Below are 25,423 nucleotides of genomic sequence, written 5' to 3'. Positions count from 1 at the left end.
TTGAGACCTGAATTCAGTCGCTCCAGGTGTCAGGAATGCCAGCTCCCAGCCAAAAGTGGAGCCAAGAGCTCTCTCGTGTGTTCCATCTAGCTTCCAGTTCTGACAGCTTCATCAAACAGCCCAGAGATGCCGGGGCCCTCAGGCTCTGACCGCATGTGGCAGCAGGCAAGCTTCAAAGTTATCAAACTCGAGTGATGTCACATTTGAAATAGTGACATGCTTAGCATGTTTTACGCAGGTACCAGAGAACAGGCTCAGACCTGGAGTGTACCTGTGATTTTTTTCTGTTTGTTTAAGTTCATCTTTGGGCTACACACACACACACACACACACACAGTCTCCATGTGGTCATTCAAAGTCAGATCTCTGCCATTTAGAAAGAACTTGGCCGCTCTGGCTGTGGACTCAGACAGGAAGGGTGTGGCAACTTCTGCCAAAGTTAAGCTGCCGTACTTTGAATAAGTCAATTCAAAATAAAGTTTACAGCTCTCCAATTAAAGAACTCATTACTTAGCAAGTAAAAGAAACGGTTTTGTGAGTCAAGGGAAAGGAGGAGTGGATCATTCCCACGGAGCCTCCACCCTACCTCTCCGTCCTCCAGCTCCACGTCTAGGAAGTCGAAGTCTCGGAAGACCCGGAACTGCTGCTCACTGTTGCTGTCATCCGTGTTCTCCTGCTCCCGGGCGCCGTCCTCGGAAGACACCAGGCTCGCCTGGTGCTCCAGCAGGTCCAAGTCCCCGCACGAGGAGAAAACCACCTGCGGACCGAGAGTACCCCCCTGAGAAACCGCTCTCCCTCGGGTGTTTGTGCTGCAGAAACTGTAATTGGCTCCTCGTTGCACTGTATTTCCAGTACACACCTAATTCCTTAAGTGGGTATTTTTAGACCGCTCTTTTATTATTTATGTTGGACAGGTGCCTTCAGATTAAACTCGTTGCAAAGACGCAAGTTCTCGCACTAGGAAAATGTTCGAGTCAAATCGCGGCTTCTTAGTGGATGGAAACAGGATCCTACCTGTGCGTGCGTGTGCGTGTGGGGTTGTATGTGTGTGTGTGTGTGTGTGTATGTGTGTGTGTGGCAACTGAGCATGTGTTCACAGACTGGAGTATACAAGAAATTTTCCATTCTTTCTGAACTGACTGAGGTTAGACATTGAACACATTCATTCACACACACACACACGCGCACTCTAACATGTAATATTTTAAGGACTGCTGATGCCAAGATATGTTATCGTAGAATGAACTGTGAGAGCAAAGGGTTTAACCCTTTTAGAGATAAGCCAAGAACTGGGAAGGAAAAAGAAGCAGAAGCCAAAAAGTACAGTACTTGTTCATTTGATCACGTAAGAGGAAATGAGCAGCCGTGCTCATAATTCCTACTTAAATTCGCGACCTGTTGATTTAAACAAAATATAACTTTTTTCTCCCATGAAAACTGTAGTATGTTAATATTTTAAAATTAACTTCTTTGTTTAGGTTCTTTTCACTGGGCCATTTTAGTAGAACTTTGCAGAAATAATAGACTAAAATGAACCTAAATGTTTTGCCATCCAGCCTCTCCTGAACATAGACTGATATTAAATAAAATGAACAGTATTCCTTATTCAGCCATTATAACGTCTTGGTCTTTCTTGAAAGTAAGGAAGTCATTTATTAGAATTTAAAGGTACCAGATATCTCTCCAAAGTGAAAAGAGTGAATGGATTTTCAGTATGCTTTATTTTCCCTCCAGTGTTTAAGAACAGGCCTAACACTATGTTCTCACAAAATGGTACGAGACACACAGTCGGTGCAGGATTGCAAGTGCGCACATGAGATAAACAGCACCAGGACCAGACAGCTAGTCAGTGAGAGATGAGACTAGAATTCTGATTTCTTCAGCTGAAGGCTCCCTCTCTCAGTTGGTGCTGCTTCTCTTATTTGTAACATGGTCCAGGTAAACATTTCCAGCTAGAAAGGCCTCAGCACAGAAGCAGGCAGCTGGGATCTCGAGGAGAAAGTGCAACCACAAAGCTGTAAGAAACGGCCCTCGCCGGCTGTGCTGCGCCGCACAGGCTGTCCTGCTCCTCTCCCTTGGGCGCTCGGTGGCTCCGTCTGCCCGGCCACTACTGCCTCGTCCCTCTGCTCTCAGTAAAGTCACAGGAGCAGCAGAAACCCACTGATCAATTATTCAGAAGGTGACTTCAACGGAAGCCATGCTTCTGGCTGGGGTGCATTCCCAGAGGATGAGAAGTATCAGTTTGCACTTCAGCAAGTCTTTTTGTCTCATACATTTCTCCTGCTCACCAACTACATTAGTACATACATTTTGGAATTTTAAAAGTAGCTCCACAGAGAAATTGTTTGCTAGTTCTTTTTACCTGGGAAATTATTTAGTTTGCTATTTCTGTTTTGGTTACTAATAAAGATGCTGTGATATACATGAAATAAAAATGTTTGGTGAAACCAAACCCTGAGATTTTTTACTGCTTTTGCTACAGTATACTTTCTCACACACACAATTTGAATTTTCTAAATTTTATAAAAGCTTCAGAAACTAACTCCTAATACTTCAATTATTCATTTATTCCAGAGCCCAATGGCTTTTTAAAAAAACCATAACATCAGTGGAAGTTTATATGAGATAAAAAACATGATAGTATGTCATTATTTTCACTTCCATTGTACATGAGACATCTAATCACAGTAAGAGGTGTGTGCACAGAGAGTGAAATCACACCCACAAGGACTGTGTGTCATACATGGTGCTGCAGGAGAGTCACACGTACATATTCTGAGGCAGTCTGAGCATACTTATTAAAAATCCAAGATATTAAAAAATGGAAATCACTGAGTATTTTAACAGACAGTGGAGCAAATAGCAAACAACATCTTTCACTGCTTTGAACTAAGATTAAAAATCATAGTGTGAAGAGAAACAATCTAGGGGTTTGATCTAGGTGGTGGATAGCATACTTGCAATTCATAGTTGACTCTTCTGAACTATTTAACCAAAGGCAAAAACAGACCAAAGGTAAAGATGATACGGTACCAAGATGTGATACAAGATAGAACTTACTGATGGATTTTTGCTTAATCCTACTTCTTGGCCACACAGAGAAAGGACGTGCACCAACTTCTCTTTTGTCCTCTTCTGGAAAAGAAACACACAGGCAGATTTTAATCTTGGGGTCCTGTGATCAAATCTGCTCTAAAACCGTAGTTTAACCCACCTGAAATGTGGCTGGTGAGAACTGAGATGCAAAATACACAAACAGTTGGTATGAAAAAGGGATGTGAAATATCTCATCAATAATTGTAAAATATTGATTATATATTGAAAAAATAATATTTTAGATACATAGTTATAATATAACCTGTATTTAAGTTGTATTAGGTTTGGATATATTTTAGGTATATTATGTTAACTAAAATATATAATTAAAATGAACTTATACCTGTTTCCTTTTACTTAAAAAAATTTTTTTTAAACTTTAAAAATTTTATTAATAGTCTTTTTTTTGGGTGGGGAAGGTAATTAAGTATTTATTTTAAAGGAGGAACTGGGGATTGAACCCAGGACCTTGTGCATGCTAAGCATGGCACTCTACCACTGAGCTACACCCTCCCCGCTCCTTGAACTTTTTTTCAAAGGGGGACAATTAGAACATTTAAAATGGGGCTCACATTACGTTTCTACTGGTCAGTAAGGATCTAAGTTTTCCCCAGGGAGGGGGCATGACAATCAGTCCCTCGGTTCGGTAGCAGATACTCATTTCTCCCCTTGATCATCTTTTCCTGTGAGCTACAGTGTCCAGCACTCACAAGGGTCTCCTTACATCTAAGTTAAATCTATTATATTATAACACAAATCTGTTTTCCTCAAGTGGGAGGATAATTTTACTTTCTGTAGAGTTAAAAAATTCAATTATTTGCAAGCCATATTAAATCTTTCTCAATTTATTCTTCCTAAAGTTAAACAGATTCAATTCTTTATTTTTCTTCATAAACCTTAATCTTCAGTCCCTTAAGCATGGGGATTCTTCTGCAAACCACCACGTTTTCCAATGGCACAGATAAACTAGGTCTCAGAATGATCGGTGAGTTGATAATGAAAAGGATGAGTAACCAGAGCCTAAAAAAAAAAATGTTAAAGGTGCTTCAGAATTCCTCTTAAAGCAATCACTCTAATTTCTTGAAAATGATTTTTTTTTCTCGTTTAATCTCATTTAATAGGGAGACTGCAAGGAGGCTAAGATCACTCACAGGTTTTCCTTCCAAACAGAACTCGGTTCCCTGCGTCCTTCTTAAATTATAGATAGGACGCTCAATACATTATCATTTCAAGGTCAAAGACAGGAGGGCCTTGATGCTGAAGGACAACAAGAGATTTACTAACCTATTTCCCTAAGTTTTAGTGGGCATTTTACAATTCTGGGAAGGAGTCAACAAAGAGGAACACAGAAATGGACTGCACATTATTCTTCTCTTATCCAGCCCTGCAAGGAAGTACAGCGGGCTCTCTATTCAACCATCAGTGAGCACTCACTGGGACCAGCTCTGCTCCAGCAGGCGCCGTGCTGTGGCGTACACTGTCCCAGCCTTGCAGAGTGAAGGTGAGTCCTGCTGGGCTTGCAAAGGGTTTTTCTCTGCTCAGCACCCACTTCCCTTCTTCCAGCAACGTGGTCCTCTTGTATCTTGGGAACGGCTCTTCTCCCACTAAGTGGGGCTTTGCCTCCCTCACACATCCTGCAAGGGTCCTTTTTGTGGAGCTGTTGGGGACGTTGGGGAGGGAAGGCGTCTGTCTTGAAATCATCAGAGACAAAGACCACGGCAATCTGGAGCTGCCATGGTGCAGAGGCCGTGGTGCCTCATGTGGGCAGAGTCTGCCTGAGAGTGAAGTCAGCAGAGAGGAAAGCAGGCAGGGCCAAGATTTTGGGAAGGGACGGTGGGGATCGCGAGAAGGAGAGAGAGAGTCTAAGGGGTTTGTGTGCTAGAATGCAACTGTGCTCGAAGCCATGGTATATGAGTTAATAAATTCCTTTTCCACTTAAGGTACTTTCTCCCTGGGCTTTTGGCACATGTCACAAAAAGAGCCCCGAATGATACAGGAGTTTCACTTGACAGTAAGTCCAGTGACACCAGCACTGTGAAGCAGGCACTCCGAGGGTGGATGCAGTCTGGGGCTGTGGTAACAGAACCGCAGAGAAAGCCGGCAGCCGCTCTGCTCCGCAGGGCTCGGCCGTGCATGGAGCCCACGACAGGAGGGCAGGCTCACGGGGCAGCAGGCAGGATGGTCACTGGGGGTGCGGCCCTATCGCATAGGATTGGTTGGGAGAACTAAGGATGCACTTGGAGAAAAGAGGACTCATCTGGGTGAGGGGCAGAGGGGTGGCATTTCTTTAAGTGCCTGAAGGGCCGCCACTTGAAATTTCGATCAGATTTCATCTTCTGAGCCTCAAAAGAGCTAGGACCAATGAGCAGAAGCAACAAAGTGTCTGACTTCAACTCAAGGTAATGCACTGTTCAAAGATAAAATCTGCCCCCTCGGAAGCCCGTGAGATCCTCATCACTGCAGTGCTGACACCCAGACGGGCAAGGCTGGGATGGTGGACGCACGGACCCCGTATCACGCGGGCAGCTGGGTTCAGTAGGTCCCCTAGGCTCCCTTCCGATCCTGGGAGTCAGGACTCTTTACCTGAGAATACTGGGGCCTCTTCCAGCTTACAGGAACAAGGACATTGGAGTTGGAGCCTGACGAGGTGGAGGACGTGCTCCGGGTGACGGCCACAGCCCTGGGCTTCCCATCCCGCCCCGCAGAGTTCTGTAGCTCATCGTACCGCCTTCCGATGATGGGCGTCTCGAGAAAAAAGAGGAGAAAAGCACACGTTCTTCCGGCTCATTAATAGTTCTGTGGCATACGGATCACTCTGACCCAGCAGCCGCCAAGAACTGCTTATTGACTAAAACTCAGAGGAGTTCAGTGTTTCAAGGAGGCTCATTTTCCTGAAGTTCAAGTACACATCTAAATCAGTCAGCATCTTCAGCATTTTCCCACCCTCTTTAGTACCTGAAAACAAATCCAGTCGCTTATTCTTAAACACACTTTAGAAACAACTGTAAAGATTAGAAGGAAAACACGCAGGAAAGTAGAGTCAGTTACCAGATGTTTAGGCCTGAAAGAATTTCTTAAGAGTTATAACAAGAGACCAAAATTTCTTCACCTCTTCCCAGCCTATAATCACCAGTCTTGATATGCTCTCACTTATTTAAAAATTTACTTAAATCATTTATATCTTTTCAATTATTTAAATGAATGAGGTCAGGGCCAGGTTCTTGGGCAGCACTTTAGAACTTTCACTTCCTTACAGTCCTGGAGTGTCCACTTCTCAAACCTGGGCCCCAGGGAGGTCTCCGCAGAAACCTGTTCGTAGGCCCATGGCAGGAACTGGCTGGTAATTCTCCACCTGTCTCTCAAGGCCCATTTTTCTGGAGAAGCTGGGACTCTGGGGCCTGCTGCTGACTGGCTAGGTGTTTGTACCTCTCTGGAACAAACTTAAGTCAAAGAGCAGAAGTAGCTTTTCCTCCAGCAACACAGAAAATGGAAAAATACTGATCTGATACCTTGGTATCATATACATACTGTACAGAGATGCAGGTATCACAATGACAGAAAACAGCATCTCATCCTGAACACCGAAGTAATAAAAGGTCAATCAGAACACCGTGTGAAAAAACCCAACGGGGCTACCACTGACTTCACAGAGCGAGTAAGTTCTGTGTAAGCAGATGTGGTTTATTCCTTTAGTGAACTAACTCATCAGCTGAGTTGATGAATATTTATGAAGGACCCAGCATGTACCAGACACCATACCAGACCCTGGTTACAAAGTGGGCAGATCGTAGTTTCTGCTGATGGGGGGCTTACGGGTCGTGGGGTAAGAGAGACAGGGAAGCAAATGTACTTATACATCTTAGAGTAAACGAGTTAAATACAGGCCTCCCAAAAGTTCATCCATGGACCAGCTGGTAAACCTGACTATTTTCTGTCCCCTTTTCTTCCTGACTCCTTAGCTTGGTGCACAAGTCACGTCCCTCCACACTTCCCTCTGTCTCAAGCCAAGAATTTAGACGGTTTTACCGGTTTAAAAAGCAGTGTGACTTGGGGAGGCAACCATAAAGGCAGATTCTGTATTCCTGCAAATCTCAGTCATTTCCTTGTTTGGCTGAGGTTCAGGGAACAAGACTGCAGACACAAGAGGCCATGACAGCTATCAGACAAAGAATGAGCAAAGGTCATGGTTTAAAATACTTAAGATCATTCCATTTTCAAGTTCTCTCTCTTTTTTTACAAGCCACTTTTATATAACTGAGCTAGCTTCTGTTTTTAAAAGCTGCCAAATAAGAGGCCAGTGAATATGACCCTCAATGTGCTCTTAAAAAACAGAACTCAGTTTGGACTCAGAAGCTTTCATTTGATATAAATGTGAAATATGTCTCTCTTTCTCCAGGCAACTAGTTTTGACCTTTGCCACTACACAGTCATGCTAAAGTTTACAGAAATGATTAACATACCTCTGAAATATCAAAGTGGAAGTCCAGGGTTTTCCCAGGTAACTCCTTGGAGGCGCTAGTCCAGACTCGGTGTATTTCTATCTTTGAGAGCTCACTGTGTTGGTAGGAAGGCAAAACTAGGCTGGCAGATCGAGACACTACCAGCTTCAAAATATTCAAAGCCTCTCTCCAGTGAACACTCTGAAGGAAATAGAAGTCCATGGTTAAAAATAATTTCATTGAAAAAAAAAACAAAACCAATACACCACTAGCAACCAAAACTTCTTATGACCAGCAGAATTCATTGATTTAAAGAGGTGTAGGACATTCTGTGATAAGTAAAAGGCAAATGAATTAAAAAGATAATTTGTATATAAGACGAGCTACGTTTAGGAAACAAGCTAATAAAAAAAGACTGATTCTGTCCACATTCAAATAAAAAAAGTTTAAAATAACCCTGTACAACTTTTGCTAATAAGGTACCTCCTTGATCTGAAAATCCAAACCAATCAAAAAACAAACAAAAAAACACCCCAACAATCCCAACTGCATTTTAAGCTATGGACGGCTCCCGCTGTCTCAAGTCTCCCCACCTCCACCTCCAGGCTTCCTTGGTCCTGCTGCTGCCCTGCTCTTCCATGTGCCCCTCTTCCATGCGGCCCCATGTGCCGCATCTCCGCCCTCAGCCCCCGTCTCTGCTTGCTCCGTGTCTGCCTCGAGACCTAACCCGGGAGGCTGGGAGCCATTCTTAGCCCTCTCCCTCTCTCCTGAGAATCTGTCCCGACGCTCCGTGCCTGCTGGCCCTGGCTCAGTCGAATCCTCTCTGGTCTCGACCTGAACTATTTCAGTGGCCTTTTAACTGGTTTCCCTGTTTGCAGCCTCTCCCGAGGCCCATCACACCCACTCCAACTACAGTGATCTTTCTAGAACTCTTCAGCCCAAGCCACTTCCCTGCCTAAACTCCTGCAAGGACTCCCTCTGGTGGACAGGGTGGAGCCCACACCCTTCCAGAAAGGCCTCCAGGGGTCATCTCCCTCAGGCTGCTCCTGGAGTCCCCCAAACCAGGCAAGGTCTCTCAGCCTCTGTGCCTCTGCTCATGCTAGTCCCTCATCCTGGAAGGCCCTTCCTCTCCTCGTCTTAGCAAACACCTACTCTTCCTGTAGGTCTCACTTTGTTTTACCATCTTTGTATCCCTGACAAACCCCCAGGCGGACGGAAGTACTTCTCCCACAAAAATATTGAACACAGATAAACTAGAGTGAAAAAAGTTATTATTTGCCTAGGCCTTGAAATAAAAGCACATGAAATAAAACACATTTCCTTCACTGTTGAATTCTGCACATGGGAAGTCACAGTTTGAATATGAAATGAGCCACCATTCATGAGATCATAAGATACGGAGAACCAGGGATGGCCCATAGGCCTCAGACAGAAGAGGTAGCCTGAAAAAACAACTTTTTTTTTTAAAACCAGGGGCACATGATTAGTAGGAAGATGCGAACGGATTCTCTGCCTCCTGTGAGTGTAAAGTGAGAAAGTGATAATGAAAACCTACCAGTACATGGTACCACTGTTATTGGAGCAATGCCACTTGAAAAATGAAAAAAAAAAAGCTTGAAAATTACTTTCAGCGTTAATTTCTGCAAGTCATGTGATTGGTGAAGTGAGGATGGAAAAAAATGTCTAAAATTATACAACTTTGTCAATGAGTTTAACCAGAGAAAACCTAGCATTGCCCTCAAAACTCACCAAGTACCCTATGCTCGCTTGTTGGAGTATTTTCAAGTACATTTATGCCAGTTTCTTAAGCTTAGATCCTTCAGGTCTAGTGACAGTTTTAACCTCTGAGTGAACCCTTCGCATTGGAAACACCTGGCCTAGAACCAGGCCCACACGAGGTGCTTCCTCCTCCTCCTGTGAAATGGGACTGTACAAACAAGACACTGCCCCTGCCCTCCTGGCCAGGAGTGTGCTTTCAAGAGCCCAAGAGGCAGAGCTGTGTCCTCTGAAGGCTCAGGAACGTGCTGGGGCCTGGCCCCATCCTCCTCCTCAGGACACCACTCAGGGTGGGGTCAGCCACCGTCTGGACCGCTCTCAGCATGTCATGCATCTCAGTGGATGAACACGTGGCCTGGTACCCACGGAGCTCTGTGGCCAAGTGCCCGTCCCACACAAAGCCTCACTCAGTCTTGTGGAATGACTCTCTGGAAACATCCTGATTCAAACACTCACCTGCACGTATTTTTCAATGGTCTTCAGGACTTCCACGTTGAACTGCTTCACAGGGACGACGGAGAGGTCCATGTAGCTGAGCAGGCTGTGGATCACCTGCAGGAGCGGCTGCTGCATCCCCGGGAGGCCCTTCTCCAGCAGCTGCGGGCGAAGCAGAGGGAGTCAGAGTCTGACACCAGGTTTTCACACGGACGCCCCAAGCCTTCCCAGTGCCTTTATGATTGCACTTTTCCTTTGGAGGGAAAAGAAAATCCTAACTTCAATCTTATTGAAGAAATGGGGATGTTTTCAAAGGCAATTTGGCATGTCTAAATATATAAATACAATATTCACACAATGGAATACAACAAAATAAACCTCAAAAGGAAAGCATCAAACACCACCAAGTACTGAAAATTACAAATGAAAAAAGATATAATTTATCATTATCAAATTGGCAAAGATTAGAAATTGATGATTGTATTGGTGAGGATATAAGAGTATTCTTACACAGCAGTGGAGATGTAAACTGGATAATTTGGCAACTGAGTTCAAGAGTACTAACAGGGTTCATATCTTTTGAAATAGTAACTACCAAGGTATTACTTACAATGGTAAAAGAAAAAAAAACCCCACACAAAACAAGAAAGTTCTGTAAGTAACCTAAATGTTTAACACTAGGTAAATGGATACATAAATTATGGTAAATGGTATGATGAAATATTATGTAATCAGTAGAATGACATTTTTAAAGATAGTAAAGCATATCATATAATATTAAGTGTTAAGAGGAAGGATAAACAATTTCTATATAATAGATGATGATTACATTGGTATGAATGGGTGTGTGTTATATAGAAATAACACTGGAAGAAAACCCAACAAAATGTTAATAGTGTTTCTCTCTAGATAATATAATTATTTCGGAAAAATTTTCTTTTCTTTTTTTTTTTCTTTAACTTTTCCGTACGTTCCAGATTTTCTGTTAAGAGCAAATACTGCTTTTATAATCAGGAGAAATTCAATGATATTTTCAAAAAGGAAAGCAAAATAATGAGAAAATTTATGTGACAGACATAATGAAAAAAGTTCAAAATTAAGAATTAATAGAAAGACTCAAATAAATGCTGAAAATTCTACACTAAAAGTGGCGAAAAGAAATAACTGAATCGTTAACACATGAGGAAATGAATAGCCACACAAATCCACTGCATGGAAAAATGAACATCTTCACTAGAAAGGAAATACCCAAAGCGAATAATTTTAAAATTTCAATAAAAATATGAACCTGAAAATAATGAATAAACTGAATGACAAAATTTAGTGGGGATATAGGAAAACATAAATATTTATACCTTGTAGTGTTGTAAACTGGGAAAGTCTCTGTAGAGACCAATTTCCCTAATGTGTAGAAGAGCTAAGTGACGTAGCTACGCGTCCGTGAGCTTTACCTGGACAGTTACTTTGGGAACTGCCACCAGAAGAAATGATCTGAATATGATCTGATAAAAAGTCTACACCAAAGGACCCTTTGCAATAGAAAAAAGTTATGAATATAAGCAACAAAAGGGAGATGGTTAAGCAAGTGGTGTTACTTTGACAGAATTCCGCAGTTACTGAAGATGACACTATGTGAGCTACGTCAACACACAAACATACACGAAGTGCCCGTGAAGCGAGCAGAGCAGGTTCAAAACAGCGACCACGGCTACCGAAAATTATGTGTGGGTACCTGGCCACCACCTGAAAGAACATGTGAGTAACTGAAATAGGAGTTAATTTGTACTGTATACAGTGAGAAGGTAACTTTATAATAGAATTTTTGGTGATAGTTGGTGATAAGGGCTGAATAGAACAAATTAGGTAATCCATTTAAATTTAATTTATTTTTCTATTGTGGTAAAGATATATACAATTAAAAATTTGCCATTTTAACTATTTTTACATGTGCAGTTCAACGGCATTAAGTACATTCACACTTTTGTGCTACCATCACCACTGTTCATTTCCAGAACCTGTTCATTGTCCCAAACTGAAACTCTCTAACTGTGAAAAAGTGGCTCTCAGTTTGCCTCTTCTATGTACCTCATATAAGTGGAATCATATAATATTTGTCCTTTTGCGTCTGGCTTACTTCACTTAGCGTAGTGTTTTCAAGGTTCATCTATGCTGTAGCATGAGTCAGTACTTCAATACTTTTTAAAGCCTGAATAATATTCCATCATATGTACAGACCACAACCCATGTATAATTAAAAAAAATTAATGTCTAGTGAATCAAACAAATTTTGCCTCCTTGCTATCTCCCATTTCACTTTTTTAAAAAAACTGAAGTATAGTCAGTTTACAATGCTGCATCTCACCTTGTTTTAGAACAGGCACTGGCTGCCTCCGTAAGCAGGACATTTACATTGTTTCTCCAGGTGCTTCCTGTGTGCTATGGCGTGTGTGCTTGCTTAGCGATCTCACAGGGACAGATATGACCAAGCTGATTATCAAAGGCAGCAGGGCGGCACTTAAGAGAGGTTCTTCCTTTCTTTCTCTCTCTCTCTCTCTTTTTTTCTGGGAGGGGGGTTGTTTTTGGTTTTTTAAATTTTTATTGAAGTATAGTTGATTCACAAGGTTGTGTTAGTTTCAGGTGTGCAGCAAAGTGACTCAGTTATGTGTATATGTATATATGTTATTCTTTTTCAGATTCTGTTCCGTTACAGGTTATTACAAGGCATTGAATATAGTTTCCTGCACTATACAGTAGTATATAAAGTATTGTGTAAATGCTAATCCCAAACTCCTAATTTATCTCTCCCCCTCTTTTCCCATTTGGTAACCATAGTGTGTTTTCTATGTCTGTGAGTCGATTTCTGGTTTGTAAATAAGTTCATTTGTTTCATTTTTTTTTTTTAGATTCCATTTGTAAGTGATATATGATGTTTGTCTTTCTCTGATTTACCTCACTTAGTATGATAATCACTAGGTCCATCCATGTTGCGGTAAATGGCATTATTTCCTTTTCATAGCTGAGTAGTATTCTAATGTATCTATATATAGATACATAGATGTATAGATACAGATACATATACACAAACTGCATCTTCTTCATCCAGTCACATGCTGCTGGACATTTAGGTTGCTTCCATGTTCTGGCTATTGTAAACAGTGCTGCTATGAACACTGGGGTGCATGTATCTTTTCACGTTAGAGTTTTCCCCAGATATATGCCCAGGAGTAGGGTTGCTGGATCATATGGTAACTCTATTTTTAGTTTTTTTATGAACCTCCATACTGTCCTCCATAGTGGCTGCACCAATTTACATTCCCACCAACAGTATAGGAGGGTTCCTTTTTTTCCACATAAAAGAGATTCTTTAAATGCTAGGGATGGGGGTATGGAAAGAGCAAGTGAATCCTTGGCTGCTGACAGTTTGAATACTGCGCAACACTGCTGATTTGTGTTACAAATAAAAATCCTGTGAGATCAGCTATCACTGTTAATGGATGGGGCAGCTACCTTCTTCAGGTCGAGGCTTTCAGTCTGATGGAGCCTTTAAGAAAATGACTGATTCTTAACCTATCTGTACCCTGAATTGGTGGTATAACTGAAAGAAAAATCAGCATGGACTGTCCTGATCACTTCTGAAAAGGCCCTAGCAAGAGGCATAAATGCATATTTCCAGAAAGGAAAAGCAATGCTGAAAATGCAAAAACAAGGTAACAGCTATTAATCACTTGCCTCGTAAATTTTGTGACCTTGTATATTAAAGTAGCTGAGGTCCGAAGGTGCTAAACAGAATACACTTCATCACTTGCCCAATGCAGTGTTATTTCTAGCACCAATGTACACAGACGTCAGAGTAGGGGTTTGTAACAAACGTGCTGGGAACACATTTGTAAGAGGACAAAAATCCCATTCCAGTTTTAAAAACAAAACACAAAAGATGGAGATTAAATTTTTCTTTTCAAAAATATATGCTTGGTTAATGAGTTCAGAGCAAACAACCATTAAACATATCAAGCCACGCAGTAACTCTTTAAATAGGATTTGAAGACCCAGAATAATCAGGATAAAATTCCCTTGTCTCTGCCATGTGCAGACAGGTATTAATGTAGTAAAAATTGAGTTTAAGCTTTTGTACCTAAGTTCAAAGTCTGGCTCTGTCACCTTAAAATTGTGACAGATTATTTAACCCGGCTGAGCTTCAGATCCCCTGTTGTGATAATAGCTACGTCACTGAGTTGCTATGAGGATTTAAAATGTTTTCCTACAGCGTATGATAATATATAATAGATGCTCAGTAAATGTAATTAAGAGTATTATTATCAGTTCTAAATTATGTATTTTGCCCATAGAAACTAGAGTAGGTTTTATCCTTGGTTGAACAGCTTACCTCTGCCAGGTAGGTCACCATGTTCAAGGTGATGTCAGCATACGCTTCATGGAGGTACCGGCAGACCACGTTGACCCACGTGGCACAGTCCCTCGTGTAGCTGTGTGTTTTGTAAAGAGTCATGACGTGCGCAAGATTGGAAAGTTTGGGGTTCTTCTCTTCCAAACAAACCTTTTACAAGGAGAAAATCAATTAGGGATAAAATCGCCTGATGACAAGGAAGAAGTGTTAGCAATTTTGCTGTAAGCCTCGGCAGGCTGGAAAACTCATGGATACGTTTTTTGGGTAGCTGCAGAAGTGCTTAGTAATTTAATTTTCACAATTTTTTTTCCATCTGCTTGCTTGCTTGCTTGCTTGCTTTCTTTTTTTGCAGAGGGAGGTAATTAGGTTTATTTATTTACTGTTTTTGTTGTTGTTGTTGTTGTTGGAGGTACTGGGGATTGAACCCAGGACCTCATGCATGCTAGGCATGCACTCTACCACTGAGCTATACCCTCCTCCTTCCCCTCCCCCTGCTTTCTCATTAATGATGTGGCAATGTGATTCAGCCCCCCAGGAGTGTGAATTACTAGCAGTATCAGTTGTGATTTTCAGGTTTTATGAAACTCAGTCGCTCTGCCTGGGCCCGGTAATGCCTGCCTGACATCAGTGGAGCCTTCCTGAAGGCTGGTATGGGTCTGTCTGAGGGTGGAGCTGTAGGTCATACCTGAGCAATCCTTTCGGCTACATCCTTACAGAACTGATTTGGGCTCTCAAAATGCTGTATCAGCTGGGGCAGAAGACATAAGACATTCAGTGGAAACCCTGGATTAGAGAAGATACAATGGAGATGGGTGAATAGGGTGCATTATAACCGCAAACAGTAGGAAGGCATACTATAGATTTTATTCTGAGGTGATGCAAAAGCAGTCTCTTGAAGCCACTGTAATCTGACTAAAATAAAATCTAAACTAACCGGTTCAAAGGAGGCACTGAAGTAGATTTATCATTTTCAGATACAGTGGCTGTCTTGCTCTGGACAGTTGTAAATATGAATGATTGGCACAGATTTTAAAAAATGGATTGAAATGAACTAAAACCCTAGTTTGAAATTTTTATCAAAAAAAAGTACTTTAAGTAAAACCTGTTTGAGAAGACATGGGCCAATCAGTTGAAGTCTTACTCATGTAACCAAAGATTCTCTAAAATGATAAGGAGTAGATTAGTCCCACTGTGTTAAGCTTTAGCTTCTTGGAAAGAATTCTGGGCCATGTGCCATGGTATTAAAAACCTGGTTTGTTGATTTGGCTTAATTCGAAACAATCGGGAACCAGGGAAATTTTCAAGAGGGAAAGACTAAGAAAAATAAAAGACTCAGGAGTTAAGAAAAAAAGGGAAAAAAATGTCTGTACTAGAACGACAGAATAAACAAACACGATCTGAAGTTTGTTCTGGAAAGCACAAAGAAATGACTAATACCTTGCATATTACTCCTGCCCCTTTTATGCTACTGCCTTCAAAATATCTTCTATAATAAACATAATTAAGACTTACATGGAATTTTCAAAGAAGAAACAAACCATTCCCAAAGATCTATTTCCCAGCAGAACTATTAAAAGCACTAAGCCCACAATATCTCGTTACACTAAACGGGAGCCCAGCCACGACCAGAGTTGTGAGAGAGTGAGCGACGTGGGCTTTACCAATGGCTTGGGATGAATCCACCATGGATACTTTGGACACTGGTGTCAGCAAACTGAAAAGCTGCAGGGTAAGGTCAGTGGTGGTGAGGGAGGTGAATCCTTTCAGTAGCAACTGCTGCAACCCCGAGAAGTCTGCCCACTTGAGCTGTGCCTGGAGTTTCTCAAGTTTTTCTCGGTTCTCGGCTTTATCGAGTGGCATGTGAGCCAGCAGTCTGTTCAACAGCCTTAAGGCCATTAGGTATTCAAACTCGAAATCAGATTCCATCAAGGCCACTGTGACCCAAAAGATGGTGGCTAACAGGTTGGTTGGATGGTTTATGTGCGATGGATCCGTGAGGCTGTCCTTCAAGGAGGATGAGCTTCTGGTTTTGGAGGAGAGTCCTTGTTGGGTACAGGCCTGAATCCTGTCCAGGGTGGCACTCCGAGGTGGGTCTGAGGATCGGTCAACAACACCAAACTTCTTGGGCACAGAGAAGCTCCTCTGATGCCGGCTCCGCTCTGCAGTCGCTGTGTTGCCGCTGGCTGTTCCAGGGTTCACATTGAGTTGTCCTGTGCTCTTTCTGCTGGCTGTTAGTTTAGTGCTAGAGCTTAAATCTGGTGATGAAGAGCTGGGTATAAAAATAAAAAAGTTCCATAGGAACCAACACGCTTCAGTGAAAAGCCAGTCCTTTTAAGATCCACCAACAAACAATAAGGGAGGGAAATCATTCTTTGAAAATATTACTTTCTATTCATTTTTCCATATTTTAGAGCTTATGTTTCCTTATTCCTTCTTAAACATAAAGCTATGGAGAACAAAACTTAACCAGAACCACCCTCACCAAAAAAACAACAACAAAACCGAATATGGACTTCTACTTATGGAAAAGTTAAAGAAATAAGCAGGTGGCTGTATAGTTTACTGATCTTTCATTTATTTTTCTGTTTGAATTTGGGCAAAAGTAATTATAAAATAAAATGTATCTTATAGGTACAAATGTTAATATTCTATTAATTGGTAAAAAAGAACAGATATAGAAATACCTAGAAAGAAAAAAGTCAGTAAATGTTTGTGTCAAAGGAAATTTTTTGCAGTTATAAAAATTTATGAAAATGATTTCTAAGTATTTCAGGCTGAAAAGATATTTATTTAGATAAATCTGAAGGTCTATACAGAAAAATATGCATGATGTTAGTAATCACACTAAAATTACTGATCCATAAAAATGTTCAACTTAAAAATGAAACAAGGCCCAATGTGCTATAACATTACTGACTCAATTTCAAGCAAGATGAGCTTAATTACACAAATAGAACAACAAAATTGTAAATGATTTTAAATGGGTTATAAAGTATTGGCAGAAGCAAAAAGAATTAAAAAATAAAAAAAGAAATCCTCAGGTAGAAATTTCTTCAAGTAAAATCAACATTTATTCCATCTAATTTTATAGTAATGGAACAGAAGAGTTTTGTATACAGTCATTTAAAAAATAATACTTTGTTTCTCTAAATGTAATAAATAGTATAATTTCATAAAATTTGAAAAAATACTCAGAGATAGGACATGAAAAATCATTAATATTTGTATTATTTAGAAATAACATTTAATGTCTATTTTCCAATGTTTTAAAATTCTCATATACTGTGTATATATGTGTGTGTGTTTTAACTTCCTTTTTTTAACTTAAGGAAATGTCATACATACTTTCTTGGGCTATAAACAGACTTCAAAAGCTAGGTTTGTTCTTTAGTCTTTGCCCAAAGTTCAGGCATCTCTCACATATTCAGTACAGTGTATTTGATCTCAAAATGTCAACAAGCTGATTCTCACCGAGATAATACAGTTAGGAGATCACTGTTCTTCAAGCAGTCAGACAAGTTATCGACAGCAGCTTCCAAGGTAAGGAGTGCTTCCATTACATAACCCTGCCAAACATGCAAAGACAACATTTTGAACTGTTTATAATATTGTTAACTTCTGGAAGGTAAACTTAATTAATGCAAACTTTACTCAAATAATGGTCATATCATTGAAAGCTAGATAGTCATGGAAGCTTTAATTTACAAAGTCTACAAACAAAATTTCAGGGCCACTGAGGAAATTCAGATGGCTTAGGAGTTAGCGGATCATCATGAACATTTGTTTCCCTACGTATATGGTCTTCAACTGATCAGTCTCATCTGAAATCTGACAGGGAGGGGGCGAGGCTACAGGGGGCAAGCCCCTTGCCAGGGGAGATGGTGGGTATTTGAAATACCAAGTGGCAACATCCAAAAGCCAGAGTTTAAGAGATGAAGTGTGAGAAGGGCTGTGTCTCAGTGGCATTCTAAACAGCACCTCCGACGGCCAGAAGGAGGAAAAGAAGCTGAAGCCTGCGGGTGTGCGGGCCCCCTGAGATGCAGGGACGTTGCTGATGGAAAAGAGGGGCTCAACCCCAGCTACAGAGCTTGTAACGCCCCTGGCTTTCCACCTGACCAGCTCCTCAGTCTCTGGGGCCCCCAGTCCACAGGGGCTTCTTGTGGCAGCTATTCTGCCTGTTATTTCTTTGGCTTTCCTCTGTTTACGGAAGGCTAGCCATACAGCCAGGGCTGGTGCTTTGCATAGATACAATGGAGATCCCGTCTCTGGGCGGGGAGATTGTACAACTGCACCCTAGGGTAGGAGTCAAAAGACGAAACAATACAAAATAACTCCCCCCAACTCTGCCAAATAAAAACAACAACAAAAACAACAAAGGAAGTTGCTGAAGGATTTTAGTTTTTGGCTCAATAAGATGGTGTGCACTGAATTCTAGAACAATGTTTCTTGCAGTGACTTTTGTAAAAGTGAAAGTCAACCTCTAGAATGCTGTTAATAAAATACACATGTCCAGATGGCTGGGGTAATTGGTGAGAGGAAGAGGACAATGAAAGCTGTTCACTCCTCATCTTTGTGATGAGAGAAGGGTGGGTTCAGTGGGCTTTGCTTCCATACCTGAATCTCATCTCCGTGTTCCCCAATCACCTCCACCAGTCTCGAGAGAAGGTCAGACAAGGCGTGTGCTGACAGAGGCTGCTTGAGGGCCCGGAATATCTGGAAGGACCGGCCGGCATAGTGCCTTGACGAGCTGGCGAGGGCCGTCTGCAGCGCAACCTCACTCAAGTGCTGCTCCAGGTGGAAACCTAGGGCACAGGGGCCGGAGAGCAGGTCAGCTCCTCTGCAAACCGCAGGGCACGGTTTACCAGTACTTTTAAAACAGGCTAACCACACAGAGCTACCTCCTAGTGGCACTTATTTAAAAATCAACCATTTAAAAATAGAAACCAAATCTGAATAAATCTTAAGGAGGTGTCGTGTAGCAGAAACGTCAGAAGCTTTAGAACAAGATGGTCTCGGTTGTGAATAAGGATTTGGGACTCTGGGAAAGACACTGGTTCTCTGTGAGCCTCTTTGCTTGTCTTTACCTTGTGAATAACGGCATCTATCTCAAAGAGTTGTGAAAAATCACACAACTTAAAAAGTGCTCAGTACAGTGCCTGACATACAATATGGGCTCACAAATGCATTGTTATTTATTACCCTGCTATTGCTGGACATTGTCCTTCTGTACTGCTTTTTACATGGGGGACTTTCACTCCTTTTTTCCCACGAGAGTTTGTTAGAAGCAAATTTTCAGAGTCCTTGTGTATACAGAGGAAAGCGGTTCCCGGGTCTGGTCAGCCCGGGCCAAAGGCTGCTCTTCAGCACAGTCCACAAGTGGGCAGATACGGAGACGCAGGCGCGGCAGAGGAGACAGGCATCATTTAAACTTTCGCCTGAGTATTTGCTCTTCCAATGGCACGAAAATAATCTCAGTCATCAGAAAACCATTTGATCAGACTGAAATGAAAACATAAGGGGAAGCCCCCTGATTGATTTCTGGGCCATTCAACCATACGCTGGCTGTGCCTCTTTACAGGGAGAAAACCAGGCTACAAGAGTCAGAGGACATGATCTAAACAGGGATTTGGGCTATCTGGGCTGTCTCCGCCGTCTGCGGGCCCTGCGGCACATCAGATTGTCCACGGAAGTGGACCAGGAGGGACAATTCGGTGTCACTGTTCCCAGCTGCCGCTTGGCTGTCTGACCCTAGGGACACACCCCCTATGTAAGAAAATATTCCTGCAGCGCAAACAAAGGGTCCTGGAATGTGGACTGGATACATTCAGGGTAGCAACAGGATTTAAGCCATACAGGCAATTCACCACTTATGACTAGATCATGTTTCAAAATAGTTCTTTATATCTTTATTTTGCTTTTCAAAACAGTATTTTCCTACTTAAGCCATTTTACACGTAGGGGTCACGTCCCCTGACAATGACCAGAGGCTGATTTAAATCACAACGCTAGAACTGTACTAGTCGGACGCAGACCCCTCCCCCGCCGCGACAACATCCTTCGGGAAAAGCTGCATAACAGGTGGCATCGTGTTTCTCCCGTTACACAGTGCACCTACGTGTCCGGCCCTCCTTGCTGTCATTGCGGCCCCTGAGCCCGGGCCACGCAGTGCGGGAAAAGCGCGGGAACGCGCGTTCGAGGCGGCACGTGAGCTCCCCCGTCTCCTCCACGCGCTCTCCTACTCCGCCCGCCCGACAGACACGGGGGGTCAAGTGGGGGCCTCTGCGCCTCGGGGGTGGCAGGGCCGCAGGGTGGACGGTCCCCGAAGCACCGGGTGGAAGGCTGCTGGCCAAACGTTCGCATGAAACTGTTACATGATCCAGAAACGGCCTACTGTGTTAGGTCTCTGAGCTGCGAGGGTTGTTCCTGCTACCCTGACTAACACGAGTGTTTCCTGGAATACATTTTACTGCACTACACTGGGAACAGGCAGACAGCGGCAATGTACAAAGAAGTGGTAGTGGGTAAAAACATCTTGGGCAAGGTGAAAAGATTTAGACTCTAAGCAGCCTGAAGCATCCTTTGAGAATACACTGTAAGGCAGTCAACTGTTTTCTCATTTTTAGTATCGTCATACAATCAAGCCTTTTAGAGAAATGAACAGTTCATATGCAAACAGTAAATTTCTTCCTTTGGGCTACCATGTGACTTTTAAGTGGGGGAAATACCAGTATAAGAGGTCTTAATATTTCAAAGAAGTTGTGAAGTAGAAACTCAAAACAAGAAATGACAGTCCTATTCCTGGAACTCCTTTCCTATTTTGGTTTACCAGTATGTCTTGTTTTTTAGTAAGCATCCCCTGACATTGAAAGGAGAAGTGGCTAATCTGGAATGTTTCAAACTGTGAAATGTGCCAATCAACAGAGCAGCCAGGAGAGCTGGCAAGCGGTATTTACTATGGTCAGCCTGCTGTGTGAACAAAGGCAGGGATCTCTGCTGTATCGTGCTGAGGAACCAAACTTCAACTTCACACACATATCAGCCCAGGCCACGTTGAATCTGAATGGAATTCAGCTAAAGGCTTAAATATTATGATGCTGCTGTAGTCTAAATTAGAATCACACAGTGTTTGGAATACTGAGTGGTCACTGGCACAGGACCTGTTGGCAAAACATTTATCACAAAATTTTTTTTAAAACCAGTTTGCAAGGCTGACAGTTTCTCACAGTTGAGTCTAATCACAGTCAATGAATAAGATTTCTTTCTCATGCATGACCTTCTTTAAATAAAATTAATATTGGCACAGTTTAATTCTACTGAAGTAAATGAAGCAAGAAGAGTGATTTGGGGGAGATTATCTGACAGAATGGAATGCAAGTATATGGGGCATTAGCTATCATTCAGCTAGGACATCTGAAAAAGCTTCAAAACTCCCCTGTGAATTTTCCTTTCCTACTGATGCCAAATGCAGGATTATATATACACACATATACAAGTATATCTGTATGTATGTATGTGTGTGTGTGTGTGTGTATATATATATATATATGTATGTGTGTATATATATATATGTATGTATAGCTAGACAGACAGACAAATAGACAGACGTAATGGTGTGTAGTTATATGGGGAGGATGAGCTCCATGATGGAACAATGCTGACAGTGGGATTTGGGGAAGTAGGAAGAAGTACCTGATTTGGAATCTTTAAACACGGACACAACATGACGTAGAAAGTTAGTGAGTTGTTCAGCACTCTTTGAATTCTGATTTTTGGGCGTGATGTCCTCATGGCACCAAAGTGGACCAAATGCCCTTCAAGAAAACACACAAAATATCAAAAATGTAACTATCCTTTTGCATTTTTAAAATGATATACACAATTCTAACTCCAAAGGGGCAACATACGTTTTGAAATTTTTACTTATTAATTTGTTGGTAAATTTCAGTCTTATAAGGCTTAAGAGCATACTCAAAACAGATTCAGCTAATTGACAGACATACTTTTTCTTATGTTTTACAAACTTAAAACCCTGCAAAATTAAAACCTCTCAATTCACCATGACAGTGTTTAGCTTATAATAGGTGCTATGTAAGTGTTAGATAGAATGATATAACAAATTAAATAAAATACAGATTTAGACACAGACTCAATTTATACACTGTAGAATTTGCAGAGATAATGCTTTTATTAGGATCACTTCATTAGTTTGCCAGACACAGTAGAACCAAATTGAAGACGCAATCTCTCTTATCTGTTTTTTAACAATGTGGGAACGGGATGGAGCCAGGTGTGAGAATTTCAGAGAACGCCCTTCCCAGCACGTGGCACTGACAGCTGTGAGTGGTGACAGTACCCTTCTTCTGCACAAACCAGTCAGGTCTCTGAGGGACCCTGCATGGAGGCACCAGCAGCCCCCTTCCTGAGCACCCTATACACTAAATCCTGTACTGAGCTGAGTGCTGCACAGAACACCCTAAATCATCAAGTGAAAAAAGAAAACGCTCTCTTTTTACTTTTTGCATTGATAACCTTAGTTGAAGAAAGAAAAATCAGGTAAGGTCCTAGGTAACAAACACACATGTAGACTAGACTTCCAGGACTTAACTCACGGAGGAAAAACAGCACACCCCAGGTCACAGGTAAGCGTGTGTTTATACAAATACCGGACCTCAGGGAACTAGAGATTCAGAAACCTTACAAGCTCAAGTGTTCACAAGAAGAACCAGAAAACCTGGAAAAACAGGATGGCTCACAGTTTTTCATAATTTTGATTTATTATTAGTTTGATTCCTTTCCCATCATACGTCATATTGTTTCTGGTTTCTGACTGCCATTTATAAATAATTCCTTGGACTAGATGAGCAGACAGTGGTCCCCTCCAGGTCGACCACGGCTCCTATCTTTGGTTTCCAGAGTGACGTTCTGTGCTGAGTCTCAGAACTCGCAGATCCTGGCAGCTCTATAGATGATTAACGTCATGCTCACCTCGGAGTGCTACTGTCTCCTCCCTCCATCTGCTGCGTGGTTACTGTATTAGGAAATCTCCTTGCCCCTCAAGTGTGACATAAGTGGGCTCTTAGACAACGTCTACCAGCGTCTGCCTGGTATGCAGACTCCAGCAGACACAGTTCAGAAGAGAAACAAGGCTCTGCTGGAACTTCTGGCCCACTCTTCCATCTGTGTGGTTTTAGAGTGATGTCACTTTTCCAAAGATGGACCTGAAAACAGCGGCCTATCTCCCGACCCCTCATTACCTGGTCGTCAGAAACTCAATGAGCTTGTTTGCCTTCTCGTCTGTCTCGGCAGCTGCGTCCACATCTTCCACCTCTTGGGTCATCTGTGGGAGGTTCCCACTGCTGCCCCCGAGGCTGATGCTGGAGGAGGTGGAACTGGAGCTGAGCCCCGAGTCTGGCACCGGGGATGACTGGTCCTCTCTCAGGAAGTCAAAGCCACCTGGTGGGAGACAAGGTCAAGGTGGAGTGTGCAGGCCATGCACTTAATGAGGTCAGGTGTGCATACAGAAGTGTCTAGTTATTTAAATTTTTTGGAAAAAACACTTGATTTTGACTATGGCTGTGATTAAACAAGACTGATACTCTTTTCTCTGCTTATGGAATTGCTGCACTGCTGTGTAAACTACAGCGCACTTGGTAATAGAAGGTCATCTGCTATTTTCTACTCTGGGGTTTTAATTGATGCTTTCTGCAAACAAGAGTGTGCGTGTCTGTGGGTGCATGCACGCACACGTGCACAGGCTGATGAATGGTCCACTACTAAACACTTGGACCCAAGGGCGCTGTTAGTAAATTATACCTGGATAATAGACTACCTAACTGAGTGAAACGATACCACTTTTGAGGATACCAGCACCGAACGGCAATGAGTAAGTTACACATAATGTTATGAGTAAATGTGACCAGAATTGTAAATATTATGTGTATATTAATATATTTTTAATAAAGTATGTTTCAAAGCAGTCAAAGAAATAGGTAAGCGAATACTACAGTTAGCATTCTACATCTCCGGGTGGGTGGGCTGTGGGTCTGAAAATATATACCCATGACCATCCCTTTTCTCCTACTCAATAACCAGAAAAAGTCCATGGTTCTGGTATGTTTGACAGATACGTTAAATGAGAAGAAGCCCTGGGTCTGCATATTATCTCTGCCATCTATTGTGTGATCTCAGGGAGTCATGTAACTTCTCTGTATCTCAGCTTCTTATTAAAATAATATGAAGATAATAATTTTTATCACATAGGTTTTTAGTACGGATTTGAAAGCAACTATAGTTGAAACGGGATATTCAATAAATAGTTAACAAATGTTTATAAACAGTAGACAATTCTCAAACTTTTTGTACACTCAGTCCATGTGAACCACAGATTAAATCATTTGAGCTATCCAAATTTTTTGGCTATTTTTTATTTGTCTTGTCTATAGTATGTTGTGTTTGGTTTTGCTTTGTAAATCCCCACTCTAAACCACTTTATGCCACATCAGTGGTAGAGTGAATGCGAAACTGAGACACTCAGACATCCACAGCTTAACAGAGACTACAATTTTCTCACTCTAAGGCCATGTGCTTAATGGAATATATCCCTATCCTGGGGAGTTAGGACAGCCAGAGTCTTTGGTTTTTTAATTAAGTATCTGTAATAGTTTTGTGTCTCTGAGAGGCTACTGATGGATTAATATCAAGTGTAGCTTGGTTCAAAATAAAGAGGAGATCAGTAGTCCCACGTCTCAGAGTTAACGACTTCAGATTTGTTCTCCAAAGGAATATGTGACTATTGTATCCATCAGAAGACAAGACAGGGCAGTAGCACAAGCGGGGAATAAAAGGTCCTTCCTTTCAAGGCAGTGAAGGAAGTACGTGGTAACACATGAAACACCATACCATAACCCAGTGCCAATGTGATGGACAAAATAATTAGGTAAAGAAAAGTAGCCCCAGGACTCTGCTAGTTCATCATCATTTTAAGATATTTTACATATTCTGGTTCTAAATGAAAACGGCTGGTCAGCCCCTTTGGGAAAGTTTTCATGAGTAGCTGGACACAACAGAGTAATTTCTTTGACTCAGCTAATGCTTTCTGTTCTCATTTCTAAGAAGAAATTTTTGGTTTCAGAACAGCAATGATTTTTAATAGACTTCCACTAATGGTGTCTTCCAGAGAAGTCAGTCATTTAACAGATCCCTTCAGGGGAACCAGAAGGTACGTAGTGAAACATCTGGCACCTTGGCAATGCCTGCCCTTAAGGTGATGAGG

At 41.9% G+C, this 25,423-nt stretch overlaps 1 protein-coding gene and 1 non-coding gene across 5 annotated transcripts in view; both read right to left on the bottom strand.

Annotated features, from left to right (window-relative positions):
- FRY (FRY microtubule binding protein) overlaps window positions 1–25,423 on the bottom strand; it is a 364,076-nt gene that overhangs the window by 31,570 nt on the left and 307,083 nt on the right. For all 4 annotated transcript variants that reach the window (XM_072976088.1, XM_072976089.1, XM_072976086.1 and 1 more), the window contains 12 exons: window positions 23,406–23,604; window positions 21,841–21,962; window positions 18,766–18,953; window positions 17,623–17,717; window positions 15,813–16,420; window positions 14,837–14,934; window positions 14,131–14,301; window positions 9,768–9,908; window positions 7,557–7,736; window positions 5,680–5,841; window positions 3,061–3,135; window positions 587–757 (listed from right to left, as the gene is read on the bottom strand). In XM_072976088.1, the coding sequence (XP_072832189.1) occupies window positions 587–757; window positions 3,061–3,135; window positions 5,680–5,841; window positions 7,557–7,736; window positions 9,768–9,908; window positions 14,131–14,301; window positions 14,837–14,934; window positions 15,813–16,420; window positions 17,623–17,717; window positions 18,766–18,953; window positions 21,841–21,962; window positions 23,406–23,604 (2,210 nt within the window). The remainder of the gene's footprint in view (window positions 1–586; window positions 758–3,060; window positions 3,136–5,679; window positions 5,842–7,556; window positions 7,737–9,767; window positions 9,909–14,130; window positions 14,302–14,836; window positions 14,935–15,812; window positions 16,421–17,622; window positions 17,718–18,765; window positions 18,954–21,840; window positions 21,963–23,405; window positions 23,605–25,423) is intronic.
- TRNAA-AGC (transfer RNA alanine (anticodon AGC)) lies at window positions 14,556–14,628 on the bottom strand. The gene has a single exon. It is a non-coding gene; the product is annotated as a tRNA-Ala (tRNA).

The sequence above is a fragment of the Vicugna pacos genome, chromosome 14 (genome assembly GCF_048564905.1).
Source record: "Vicugna pacos chromosome 14, VicPac4, whole genome shotgun sequence".
Lineage (NCBI taxonomy): Eukaryota > Metazoa > Chordata > Mammalia > Artiodactyla > Camelidae > Vicugna > Vicugna pacos.
This window is presented reverse-complemented; position numbering and strand designations above follow the sequence as displayed.